This window comes from Octodon degus, unplaced genomic scaffold, assembly GCF_000260255.1.
Source record: "Octodon degus isolate 3935 unplaced genomic scaffold, OctDeg1.0 scaffold00167, whole genome shotgun sequence".
Classification (NCBI taxonomy): Eukaryota; Metazoa; Chordata; class Mammalia; order Rodentia; family Octodontidae; genus Octodon; species Octodon degus.
The window spans coordinates 3,140,012-3,153,840 of record NW_004524743.1 but is presented as its reverse complement, the minus strand read 5'-3'; the positions used below and the strand labels follow the sequence as shown (position 1 = coordinate 3,153,840).

Below are 13,829 nucleotides of genomic sequence, written 5' to 3'. Positions count from 1 at the left end.
CCCCACTGGAGGCCGCGCTGACTGCTCCGTGTCCCCTGCACAGGATGCCAGGCCAGTGCCATCCCTAGCACTGGGTCCTTATGGCCCCAGATAGCCGGGCTTCCTGGCCTCCACCTCAGGCCAGAAAAGGGCGACTGGCACTGGGTTCTGTTTGCGCAGCGATGTGGCCTGAGACCAAACACTGCTGTGTGCAGGTCGACCCTGTGGCCCTCCTGGCCTTGGCTTCGGAGCAGGGCAGACCTGCTGTACTTGAGCCAGGGTATTTAATTTGTTGAGACAGGATTTTGTTGTGTGGCCAGGTTGGCCCTCAACTCACAGCGATGTCCCTGCCTCAGCCTTTAAGTGCTTTAAAGAAATTCTTTTCTCCTCACTGTGAAAAAAGATGCATGGTCCTTAGAGCAGCCTTAGATAGTTTGGAAAACTCAAAAAGAAGAGAACCAGCCCTGTGGGCAGGGTGACTGATGAGACACCTGGGTCTGGCTGAGATTGCCTGCTGTCCTTGGTCCCCCCACACCTCAGAGGCTGTGGCCTCTGAGGACTGGGGTGTCCACAGGCCTTGCGCTGTCTTCGGTGGGGGTCAGGGCGGTGAGGCCATCCTGGGCAGTGCTGGGTCTGGTTCTGGTGACATCAGGAGACCCGGGCTCCACTGTGCTGGGCTGCCCTGAGGTGGGTGAAGCCCTGAGTGCCGTAGGGGGTGGGGTGGGGTCGGCAGCGTCACGGAGCAGCAAAACTGGGGAAAGGGGTGGTGGTGACTGTGATGATGCCAGGAAGCAACCCTGGGGCAACCTGAGAAGGGGACACAGCTGTTGCAGCCCACAGGGGCTGGGCCTCTGCTCTCCTCGCCTCCTCCAGCATGCTGAGGCACAGGCCTCACAGGGGAGGGGACACCTCCACACTCCATGCCCACCTAGCTCCAGGACAAGAAGAGAGCCAGGGCTGGGTCATTTCTGCAGTCCGGGGACAGAGCCCAGGACCTGCCCCGCAGTGATGGCCCCAGCCTTGCATTGATTTATTTTTATTGGGAGACTGGGTCTCAGGAAGGTGCTAAATTGCGCTGCTGAGGCTGACTTTAGACCCTCCTGCCTCAGCCTCCCACAGTGCTAGATCCCACATGTGTACCACTTTGCCTGGCTTAATGTGTTTGATTTGCCATATTTTAAAGGTAAAAACAGGCTCCATCTTCTGAGTCATTGGCTTGTTACTGTTTCATTCAAGACAAAGAAAAAAAAGAAAAGAAAAAGAAAAGAAGAAAGAAAGAAAAGAAAAACAACAAAAGCACAGTGGCTTCCAGCAGTATGGGCCTTAGCTCTTTCTTCTTTTGAGATAAGAGTCTGGCTCTGTCGCCCAGGCTGGCCTTGAGCTAGCAGCAGTCCTACCGCCTCAGCGTCTCGGCTGCTGGGATCACAGCTGTGAACAGCTTCCATTCTCATTCCATTTTCTGCAACCTCGCCCTGCCTGGAGGAACTGCTCCTCCTTTGCTTGCTTGGCGGCGGGGGGAGGGGGGGGGGACGGGACCCTGCTGCCCCTGCTCTGCCCTACCCTATCCTTCCTTTATCCCTGTGCTGGCTGGCACCAGTTCCAATGACACTAGGTCACTCCCTTGCTGCCCAGCCACAGGTGGCCACTGATCCTTCCCCAGCTCCACGCCCACATCTGCACCAAGCTCGCAGTGGACGTGGCCAGTGGATCTCTGAGATCTTGACCAGCCCAGGGTCCCCACTGTGCAGGGCAGCCAGGGCCTATCCTCCTGTGATGCCAGGCGGGACTCTCCCAGCAAGGACCCAGGAGAGCAGACCCAGCACCTCGGTCAGCTCCCGGGACCCCTCAGTGCACCCCACACAGATGGGTGCCCTGTGGTCATTCTAATAGGAGGAACTCACTTGCTTTCCATGGAGAGGAACCGGGCATTCTAACATTGTGAATAAAACACTAGCATCCAACTGCATTTGGCACTGTGCTGTCCCTACAACATTCTTTCAGGGAAAAAGAAAAAGAGGAAGGAAGGAAGGAAAGGAAGGAAGGAAGGAAGGAAAGAAGGAAGAAGAAAGGAGGGGGAAGAACGGGAGGAAGGAAGTAGTCACATTACTTAAGAGCATCTTGGGCCAGTGAGATAGCTCACCCATCTAAAGCACCTGCTTAGAAAAGCTTAGGCAACACATAGGGACCATGGTTCAATCCCTGGCGCCACCATGCTGTGCCAGCCCTACCCCCAGGGTGGGCTGAGCTGGCCACAAAAAAAAAAAAAAGAGCACATTGAGGGCTGAGTGGTGGTGCACGCCTGTGATCCCAGCACTTAGGAGGCTAAGGCAGGTAAGTTCGAGGACAGCCTGGGCTACACAGTGAGACCCTGTTTCAAAAAGGTGAAGGGTAAATATTTATCTTGAATTTCCAAAGTGAAACTTTGTTGGTTTCAGTGTACTAGAATTTCATATGACTATTTGTTCAAAATAAGGGGACTAAAGCCATGTTGTTATTAAACATACTTTTGAGGAATAATTTTAAATAATTTGTACTTGGAACTAGTAAGCTATTTCTTCTGGCTTTCTTTTTCTTGATGCTTAATTTAAAAAAAAGAATTGGGATCATTAAAAAAAATCAGTCAGATCAGTGGTATGTTTAGGTTCTTTCTTTTAACTTTGTATCTTAGCATGGGTTATATCCCTGAATAATAAAAAATAAACACATGTAAATTTCTGCTCAAAAAACCAAAACAAAACAAAGCAACCAACTAACCAAGCTGGAGCTGCGGGGTAAAGGAACTTGCAGGACTATCTGAACACTGACCTAGCTGTTTTTAGCTACTGTTTTTGCTTCAGAGTCTTGCTATGCAGCTTGGACTCATAGTGATCCTCCTGTCTCAGACTCCCCAGTGCTGGGATTACAGGTATGTAGCATCATGCCTAGTTTTGGGGCTGGCAAGTGGTACCAGGGATTGAACTTGGGACCTTGCACTTGCCAGGCAGGCCCTTATGCTGCTGAACTATCTCCCCAGTCCACCTAGTTGCTTTTCAAATTAAATACCACTTTAACTTCTGAAAGAACATCTATTGCACAAGTTATTATTTTTCTGGGGCAGAGAATTTTTTTAAAATAAAGCTTGTCACCTCAAGAAAAAACAGCTGGCAGCCTTGCTCGGCAATGTTAAAATGCTTCAAGCCCCAGATGCGCCACTTATTAGCAAGTCCTGACCCGGATGTGGAGCTGGCCCAGAGACAGGGGCTTCCTGGTGCCCCCTGCTTCGCGCACTGAGGATGCGGCTTCAGTGCGGGGAGCTCCGCTGAGCTAGAGCAACTGGATTCTTTCAGAATTAATTTAACCAAATCTGCGAGGTAATTAAATCAAAGGTGTTCATGTTGAGCCGCAAGTAGAAACCTGTGCACATCAATTCGTATTTCTTTTATAATGGCTCTGCGATGAAGTGACAGAAGGCTGCCGTGAAATCCTGTGAGGAGCAGAAAGACTGAGTTTTAAGCACAAATGAGTGTTTCTCCAGGAAAATAAATAGGGCTATTTGTTCAGGGGTTAAAATACCTAGAATAACACAAAATCTGGTCCAGGGAGCTCAATACACTTGCCCCACAGAAGCAGTTTATCATAGTCCAGTGCCAGTCTGTGAGGCCGCCTGTGTCCCCAGATGGCCAGCTGGGGCAGTGTGCAGTGTCTGGACTGGACACTGCCAACCCTGCACCTGGAGCAGTCCGGTGTGGCTGTGCATCATGTGGAGACTGAGGTGAGGGTGTGTCCAGGGTGTGAGAAGGCAGTGGAGGAATGAAAGGAGAACTGGAAGCCAAGACAGACTGGGTTAGGTCACGAGGGAAGGAGGGAGGGATAGACAGGGAGGGCATCCGAGAAGCTTAGGGTGGGGCACTGCTTCGTGGCACACAGTTAGGCTCTTTTAAGAATATATATTCCTTTTTTCTTTTTTGAGATGAGGTTTTGCTATGTAGACCAGTCTGGTCTTGTATCACTGTGTAGCCCTGGCTGGCCTCAAACTCATGGAGATCCTCCTGCCTCAGCCTGCTGGGTACTGGGCTGATGGATGTGAGCCATGACACCCAGCTTCTTAAAGTATATTTTTACATTTTCTAAGTACCCTCTGACTTCAGCAGCAGCTGAGTCCCAGTCTTGGTTCCTGCCGCAGGTTCTCAACAACCAAAGCTCACAGAAGCCTTTCCAGTGCCTGTGGCCAATGGCCCCACCCTTGGGATCTCTGTCCTTCTGTCCTGTGAAGGGTATTCTTCCCTAAGGACTGAGCTGCTCTTTCCTGATTAAGGACCCCATTCATAGCTGCTCAGCCGGAAGAAGGTGGTCGGCTCATCCTTAACCTGCAATCCTCTGTCGGCTCCACCAACTGCCCGCCAGAGCCAGGCTGGGAATTCTGACTGCTGTTGATTGCTGTGTGGAGACAGCCCACACTGCTTCCTAAAGAATTCATTTCACCACACATATTCTTTTCTTGTCACCCTAGGGCATCTGGATGAGCGATGCAGACCCGTGGGAGGGAGTGACCCGCGCACAGCTGGGCCCTGGAGGCTGAGGCAGCCAGGTCTCCATGGCCGTGGGCAGCCTCACTATTCTGGTCTGGAAGCCAACCCCATCTCTCCCATAGATCTGAGGCCAGCTCTGCACAAGGCCAGCTGCTCTGGAGAGCGCCACAGTGCCCTCAACCCCCAGACTGCCTGGTGCAGCGAGGCACCTTACCAGGCCAGAGTGCACACACCACCTCCCGCCTGGGAGCCTGGCGCCTGTCAGGCAGTTTTGATGGCGAGGGTCACACAGCGTCCTGTGCAGTCTGCACACGAGGCCCCAGCTGATCTGTTCTGTCTCCAGACCACTGATGCCCTTTCTTTGCCCAAGCCCCAAACAGGTGTGGATCTTTTCATTGTTTCCCAGTACAAGCAGACACTGTCTGGAAATGTACAAGTAGGGGTAGATTTTTTTTTTTAATTATTTTTTGGTACAGAGCCTCCCCAGAGCTGAGATTACAAATGTGCGCCACCACACCTGGTTTCAGTGGCCGGTACGGCATGCCTGGGGTTTTGATGACAGTGCTGAACAGTCACTTTCATGGGGAAACTGGAAATCCATTTTCACATTCATTAGCTACGTGATTTTAGGTAAATTCCTTAAGGTAACCGAGTCTCCATAATCTAACTAGGACTAAATGAGTGAAAATCTGATTACAGTGCCCCCCTCCACACCCGTGTTGTAGCAGCACAAATCGAACAGCTAAACCTTCAAAGCAGCCTGTATCCCACCAACAGGCCAGTGGATAAAGAAAACGCGGCATTTGTCCACAGCGGAGAATACTGCGCCACACGTCTAGGCCATGTGTAGAAACCTGGTGGCTGTGCCTCGAGACCGTCACATTACGCGGCGCTAGATGCACAAGCTACATGTCACACAGGTACATGAGAAGCTCGAGGTACAAACAGAACAAAATAAGGTGATAGGAAACAGAAATTTTCTGCAAAGGCAAAGGGAACCATGAGGTGGAGGGAGGAAAGCAGAAGGGGAAGAAACAAGCATCGAGCCGCCACGCTGTGTGCATGCAGGCTTCCTGCGGGGAGTGCGACCAGCACGCCCCGCAAATGCGCACAGTAAGCAGGACCTGGCAGGTTCACGCAAGCGCAGTCAGCGTTTTTTTTTTTTTTTTTTTTTTTTTTGGTGGAACCAGGGATTGAACTCAGGCCCTTGCGCTTGCCAGGGAAGCACTTCTTCCACTGAGTCATCTCCCCAGCCCCTCAGCGGGTTTCACGTATTGTGGCACAGAACAAACTGGGTTCCCTCTTCCACTCCACATCGACTGGGTCTCGGCCATGGCTCAGGGAGCCAGCACTGAGCTGTATCTCGTGCAGTGAGGCCGCTCACCGTCAGCGCCCAGGCTGCGTGCGGAGCACAGCTCTGCAGGCTATGTGGGACGCGCCGAGCTTAGGCAGGAGAGGGCGGGCACCCAAGCAAGAAGGGCGTGTGTTAGGCCTGAGCACACAGCCGCCCCCTGCCCTGTGTGATGGGCTTTGTTACTACAGAGCTACAGCAGATGCTAAGCTGCTGCTACCGCTGCGTGCCTATGGGGCTCCCCTGACGTGGATTCTGGGGTTCCTGGAAGTGATGGGCCACACACGGGGTCCTGCTGGGAAGTCCAAGACCAAAGGCAGGACAGAACTTCAATAAGTGCAGGTGAGAATCGGGAAACCTAGAGGATATTATTTTGGCCAAAGAAACAAACAAAAAACCCAACATAACTGCAAAGCAGGGTGAGAAGTGAAGAGCGCCTTCCAGCTAAGCCGCTATGAACAGCAAGTGTATTAGAAGATAGAAAGGCTGTTACTCACCCATTATGAAAATAATCTTACATTTCCTCAAATCTTCCATGAGACCTTTAAGATAGGAATAATTTATTGGTAAATAAAATATTGCTTTCAAGTCCTGATTTTATTCATGTTATGAGAACCCTGGTCTGGTAGTTTTGTTTGGTAAGAAGCCTGAATTTGAGCAAATAGGTTTAAGGCTACAATTAGCCCTATTCTCAGACACAGGCAATGTATTTTCATTTTAACATGCGCTTTCAATCTTATGTGGTAAGAATGATTTTATTAAATAGGATGAAAAGTTTGGTGTACTTTCATATTTGCCGATCTCCTTTTTAATAGAGTTAATATATAAGAACATCTAGAAGACAAGGCTTTGAAAAACTAGTTCCTATTTTCAGCAAATAATGCACTTTTTCCACTTAAAGTCAGGATATGAAATAAATGTACTGAGCTACAATAATGAGCCGATTTGCAGAGAAATAGCAAGTAAATGATGTGTGTTTCAGTAGTATCAATGAAACCAGGAAAGGCGCAGGCCCAGGGACAGAGACTGGGTGGCAGAGCCTCAGGGACCCCAGTGCAGGCTTTGGCCACCTGGAGAGGGGATCAGCCAAGCCCCACGGATGGGAGGCTCCCACGCCGGGGCATCTGCAGCGATTGGGGTGCTCAATGCCAAGGTCCCCCCAAGTGTGAGTCTGTCCTCACCCCGGCTAATTTGGGGGTCAGCTCGGCCCAGCTTTTGGTGGCGGTGAGGCAGGCAGGGTCCATAAAGAACCGCAGGGCTTCCAAAATGACACTCCAGTGTGCACAGTGGAGCCAGGCCGAATGCCAGCGTGAAGGGCATGGGTGTTAGTGGAACGGGTGTGGTTGGCAAGAGTGACCCCTTCATGCGAGGTTCTGAGAGCACCGGGCTGTCCCAGTGGGAGGCCTGGGGCCGGACACTCAGCTGAGTCAGAGGAGTGTGCCAGAGAGGAACTGTGGGGAATGTTGGGTAATTTATTCTCTTTGTGAATTCTGGTGCTAAGGGAGGTGCTTTTCAAACTGAAAGAACTGCGGAGCCGGGCATGGCAGTCATGCCTCTACTCCCAGAACTAGGGAGGCTGAGGCAGGAGGACTCCTCAGAGCTCAAGACCAGACTGGGCTACACAGCCAGACCTTTTCTCAAAACAACCAACCAACCAACCAAAATAGACAGCTGAGGAGAACCCAGGTGCTCAGTCCAGCTCTGGTCGGGGCTGCTCTCGCCATTCCTCTGGGTGCGAGCTGACTAAAATGATGGTTATGACCACTTGGGAGAATTGAAGGCTTCACATTTTCATCATGCTGATAAAATTGCAATGTGTACACTTAAAACAACAGCACTGGGCTTATACTTCATGTTTATGTAGATGATTAATTGTGAACGAGCGTTGTTCTGAGAGTTACAGAACTTACTCTTTCGCAGGGAGTAGTACTGGGAATAGCACTCAGGAACACCTGCTGCATGCCTCCGTCTTTACATTCTCTTTTGTTTGGGGGGGGGGCAAAGTCATGCCAAGTTGCTCAGCAGCCCAGGCTGGGCTTGAACTTGCGATCCTTCTGCCTCAGCTTCCCAGAGTGCTGGGTGCAGTGCTTTTACATGCAAAATGCTACACATTTGCTGGAATCCATTAGGAAGCGAACAGAAGGGCCAGTTCTGCGGTGTGTTGGAGGCGGGGTTCTCGCTCGTCTCTTTACAGAGTAGCTCACAGTGAGTGGAAAAATCTTATGTTGTCTGCAGTTCTCTGTTAGAAACAGATCCATTAATGTCCCTAACGTGTAGGATCGGGTACCTGTCTCATGAGGCTGAGCAACTCTGACTCTATTTGCAACCTGGAAGTGGCCATGGTGATCAATGTGGGAGTGCATGCATTTTGGTCTGATTATATTTTATTCCAGTTTTTAAAAATAGTTATTTTTTAGTTAGTGATGGTACATTTATCAAGGTCATTATCACAGAATATTTCATAGCAGTTTTGGTGACAGAGGAGCATACTTATGATATATACACATATTGGAGACATTTGCATATGCATGCATTCTCTCTTTTTTTTTTTTTTTTTTTTGGTGGAACTGGGGATTGAAGTCAGGCCCCTGCACTTGCCAGGGAAGTGCTTATTCCACTGAGCCATCTCCCCGGCCCCCATACTTTCTCAACTATAAAACTAGGTATATAGACAATACCCTAAAATGAAATATACTGGAAGGATTTTTTTTTTGGGGGGGAGGGCTGGCTCAGAATGCCTTCAGGGCAGGTTTGGCTGGCTTGAGTTCTGGGGATCGAACCACAGCAACCTGAACCTGACTGCTTTGTTGAAGCAGCCACGTAAAGAACTGAGCTAAGGGGAAGGCCCCCTACACTGGAATATTATCTACAATTATTTATAGGTTGTAAGGTTTTAGATGGCTTGTATTTTTCATCTCAAAAAAGTCCACAGTGTGTGTTAAGTTTATAACCAGGAAAAAAGAAACTGTATTAAACAATCAATCATTCCATGTCCTGTTGAGACGAAACAGATTATGTGCACTTTCCTAGGTGGCAGCTAAGTTATGGCTTGTGTTTATGTGCTTTTCTCCATGAGTCACCATTATGTCATTTGGTGACTATGATTTTCATATAGTCACCAGTCTTCTAGTGTCATTATCATCAAATGATACTTCATTCTACCACCTCATGTCTATGGATTTATGCAGGACTGGAGCTGGCATTATTTAAAGAGCTTAATTACAATTTTCCCATGTTCATGGTCAGTGCTATAAACAGAGTTCCATGGACCATAAAGATAACAACCTGTTTTACAAAATGGAAATGGCAGAGATGTTTTTTCTAGGGCTTACATGAACCTCATCTTTTCTGACCAGTCCTAAATTCACATCATTTTATCTATTTTTATTTATAGGTCTAGGTAGTTAGGAGTAGATTTTTATTTCTGTCACTTAACATGACAAAAGCTACAAGGCAGTGCAGTGTTGGATGGGTCCCTGTGGCATGTGGCTGAGTGGTAGCTACCATGTGGGAAGAAGAGTTTTGTATTCCAATTCAGTTTGAAGCATGTTGACCTAATGTCAGACAGTTCTTTGTACTGGAGGACTTGAGGGGACCTTGCCTCACTGGGATTATGTGAATCTCCCAATGAGCATATAAAGTAAAGCTTTCCCCAGACATCTCGAATATCACATTCCCTTTTCATGCAGCGTCTTGAGAGTCATCTTACCTGCACACTAAGAAACGCATCTTTTGGTGACGGAGCCCTTGGTTCTGTCCCTGGGTGCAGAAGGAAGAGACCCACACCATTCCACTCCTAATCTTATTCCTGGGCTAAGGGACAACCACACATTGCTGGAGTTGCATTGTCTCTTCGTGGATCTGTCATAAAGAAGCCCGCTCAGGGCCCTGTCACGGCCTCCACAGTCTGACCAGCCAAGGGACTCACCTCCCAGGGGTTCCTCTGTGCATACGTTCATCGGGTCGTCACCCTGAAGGAGAAGTCACAGTATTAGACAGCAACAGCCCTGCCAATGGTCATGCACCCTCAGACTTCCGACCAGCTCTGGGAGGCACGAACTGCTCCATATGTCCACACGGGAAACCTTTTTACAAAGCAACAGAATTCCAGAAGCTAAGCTGCTGAAGGTCACGCAGAGTACAGACTGAAACCTGAGCTCTCTCTCCATCTCCAGAGTCTATGCTTTTTGTAATTAATAGAGTAATAATTAATACAGTTACAACACCGTAATGCCCACTCTTCTTGGTGCACAAACTGTGTGGATAGAAAAGCTGGCTTCAAGCAAACTTCATCCTCTAGTGGTGGAGACAAGTGGCTAGTGAGGCGTTTTATCAATTTTTGAACTAGCTGTTCCATTTTCCTGACAGAGTGATCCATGGCATTTAGGGCAAATTTTATTTTTGGTACCGGGGATTGAACTCAGGACCCAGCGTTTGCCAAGCAAGTGCTTATTCTACCGAGCTATCTCCCTGGGCCCATATAGGGAAAATTTATTTAGAAAATTAAATAAAAAATTAATAATTAAGGTTCCACACAAAAAAAAATTAAGGTCCGGTCAAATAGCTCCGCAGATTAAAGTGCCTGAAAGCAGGCACAGGGGCCGGGGTCTGATCCCCAGGCACGCTGAGATGGCAATTGAGACTGGCCATGGTGGCACTCACCTGTAATCCTAGCTCTTGGGAGGCTGAAAACAGGAGGATTACTAAGAGTCTGAGATGTACAATGAGACCCCGTACAAAATACATGAAAATAAATAAAATTATAAAGTATTAAAAGGCATTTTGGTGCATTTTCACTCTGGTCTCTGCATCTACTTCACTACTCCTTTCCCTCAGCCTCTGTGAGGAGCCTTATAAAAAGTTTCCACATGCACAAAAGATGACTTCCAGCCAGCCAAGCCTGTGCAGCCGCAGGACAGCCATTTCTTAGACAAAAATAAAATGCCTTTATTACACGTGTATATGTTCAGGATGTACCACTGAAATATACTCTTCTTCCATTTGGTTTTTTGGGGGCGGCTTGCGGGTTAGCTCAGTTGTTTAAGCACCTGCTGGGGCAAACCCAGTCAGGCACAGGGGACCGTGATTCAATCCCCAGTTCCCCATGCTTTACCAGACCTTAAGGCAGCCTGAGCCAGCCTATCCCCGCCCCCCCCCCCAAAAAAAAAAACCTTCTCCACTTGACTTTTCACTTAATATATTCTGGAAAACATTCTAGATCAATGTAGAATGTTCTCAGGAAAAATGTTTTTGGTTGCATAATGTTCCATTCTATGGTTGATATCCTAGTTGGCCTTTTTTGAAAAACCATTTATTTATTTTAGCAGTACTGGGGCATTGAACTGGGCCCTTTTGTTTTTATTTTCCTATCCAACACTCCTTTTCTCACAATCATGTTAAGCCTCTCACTGCAGCTATGTCTCCAGCAAATATATTGACTGCGGCTGACTGTCAGATAGGAATTTTCCATTCCCTATCACACAGCTGTTGAATATGTCCAGGGAACATTAAAGGAAACCAGAGTCCTTCTCCTCTTTTTTTTTTTTTTTTAATTGGGATTTTGAGACATAGGCATCACTATGTAGCCCAGGCTGGCCTTGAACTCACAGCGATCCTCCTGCCTCAGCCTCCCAAGTGCTGGGATGACGCCCAGCCTCTCCCCCATTTGAACAGTACTGTTAGATCACACCCACCCAGCGGCTAAGCTGTATTGGCTCTTTCTTGGTGTGGAATCACATCCTGGGAGCAGGAGCGAGGTCAAGTTGAGCTCCAGAACCCATGAACCACACCATGGAAAAGCCTGAGGGATCCTGGTTTGGCTTCCGAAGCCTGACCCCTTTCTATCCACTCGTGGTCTTCTGTTTCCCCAAATGCTCTCAACAGGAGCCTGGTCTTTACCTCCAAGTGTTGCTCACAGTTAATACCAGGGGCTCAGGCCCTGTCATGAGCTGCTGGGAGTGATGCAGCTGACGGCAAATCCAGGTGGGTGGGATGTCTGACCGCAGGGGAGCGCTTTCCAGCAGGTCGCATACTGCCCAGGTGAATCTTTGTAAGTGAAATTAACAAAATTTCATCCCCTTACAAGGCGTGGTCATGCATCCAAGTAATCCCAGCACTTGGAGGCAGAGGCAGGAAGAACACTCTGAGTTCGAGGCCAATGTGGGCTCCCTAGTGAGCTCAGCCTGAAATGAATGGTGAGCCCCTATCTCTAAAAGCCAAATCAATCAATCATACAGTAAATCTTGCTTCTTTTCCAGTGCTCTGTGGATTGTGCATAAAAGGTGCTCATTTTGCAAGCTCATCTGGCCTGGGACAGATGTAGCCCACTGGGGAAGCATACAGGGTGGGTCCATGCCCAATGCTCTTACCCCTTATCTTCAGTGCCCATCCCTTAGGAAGCCCAATGCTTTGCCCACTGTGTCCACTCTGAGAATCATGGTGCCACCTCTGGGCCACACACAGCCTTTCACTGTGGCACCATTCCAGTCTCACAACTGTCACCTAAATCTCCATTAGGGAGCTCAGCTCTACAGGTATAAGACAGCCAGGTGACTTTCCACAGCAGGCCACACTGTGGGCCACTAGACCTTTGGGACTGACGAACACCACCAGCAGATAGCCTCTACGTGGTGCCACTTACAGCTCACCATCACCGAGCCAAGCTGCGTGAGGTGTTGTGATTAACACCAGCGACAGTGGTGGCAAAGTCTCTGGGCTCCTTCAGGCCCATGGTCTTTCCAGCGCTCTGTACTGGGTAGCAGGTTGGTGGTTGGAGGGGAGAAATCCAGGTTCCTATGGAAGGGGTGCACCCTGAACCTCAAGGCAGGGTCACTGGCTTTTTAGGGAAACTGCAGGCTTGGGCCATGGCTTTGTTCAAGGCTCTCACTCACTCTGAAGTTCAGCCAGAGCCACAGCAGAGTGACAGTGCCCACATCTGCCCTACTCTGTCTCTGTGTGCACTGGTGTGGCCCACAGGTGGCATCTCAGACTGGCAGCCTCTGCAGGAAGAGTGGCTCACTGTGGAGCCACTATTGTGTTTTCCCTTGGTCTCTGCAATCTTCCATTGTGTAATCCTGGTCACTTTGCTGAGTTTCAGATTGGGGAGATCCAGGTGGGCCCGGGGACAGGCAGATAGGCGCACCCATGTCAAGACACGACACTTCTTGGCCTGCTCTGCCTGTAGCGCGGTGTGCCAACGTCTTATGGTCCTATCACGAGCTTTGGGGGTGACCTCACTGACCCTCCCAGCGGGGCTGCAGGGCCTCTCTGGACCAGAGGCTGGGCTCTCCACTATCCCAGGAGGGGCTACACATGGCACCCGGCTCCCATGCAGCTCTGGTCCTGGGGGCCTTGCTCAGAGCTCCCTGCTGTCCTAGGCAGATGCTTCTGACTGGGAGCCACAGAATTCAAGGTGTCCTGGGTAGAAAGGGGTGCTGGGCGGGCTGATCCAACAGCTTCCTCATTCTTACTAACCAGTGCGCTTCTAGGCAGGGCTCCAAATGGCTCTGTGAAGAAGAGGCTGAGTGGACAGCACGATGTTGCTGTAGAGCCTCCTTCCTTGCTCTGAATGTCACACTGAGACCACTTGGAAGCAAAGGACTATCTGTTCCTCTGGTTCTGAGTATTCATGACTTCAGAATGCAAAATAAATGAATACATAAATCTGAACAACAACAAAAAATAAAAATACAGAAAGGATTTCAAAGAGACTCCCCAGATTTGGAGCCAGTATCTTTAGCCGGCACCAAGTAGATAACAAATTCTAGACGATGACCAACCATCAAGTCATCATAGGACGACTCCTTAGGTTCCTCCCCAAACTGGTCAGCTGACTTGTCTTTGGTTATAACAGGAACCAAAAATGTCCTGCAGTTCTTGAAATAGGGGCATAATCTTAATACACTAGAACAACAGTTAAACAGAGATCCTAAGCTGTTTCCCCATCCTGGGAACGCAAAATGATTTTTCCCCATTATATTTGCCTTTAAAAA

The 13,829-nt window shown here is 49.1% G+C and overlaps 1 protein-coding gene across 1 annotated transcript in view; it reads right to left on the bottom strand.

The window, feature by feature from the left end:
• Ak5 (adenylate kinase 5) overlaps positions 1 to 13,829 on the bottom strand; it is a 280,437-nt gene that overhangs the window by 13,548 nt on the left and 253,060 nt on the right. Inside the window, exons 9-10 of the mRNA XM_004643164.2 lie at positions 9,767 to 9,809; positions 6,336 to 6,380 (exon numbers count right to left, since the gene is read on the bottom strand). Coding sequence (XP_004643221.1) covers positions 6,336 to 6,380; positions 9,767 to 9,809 — 88 coding nt within the window. The remainder of the gene's footprint in view (positions 1 to 6,335; positions 6,381 to 9,766; positions 9,810 to 13,829) is intronic.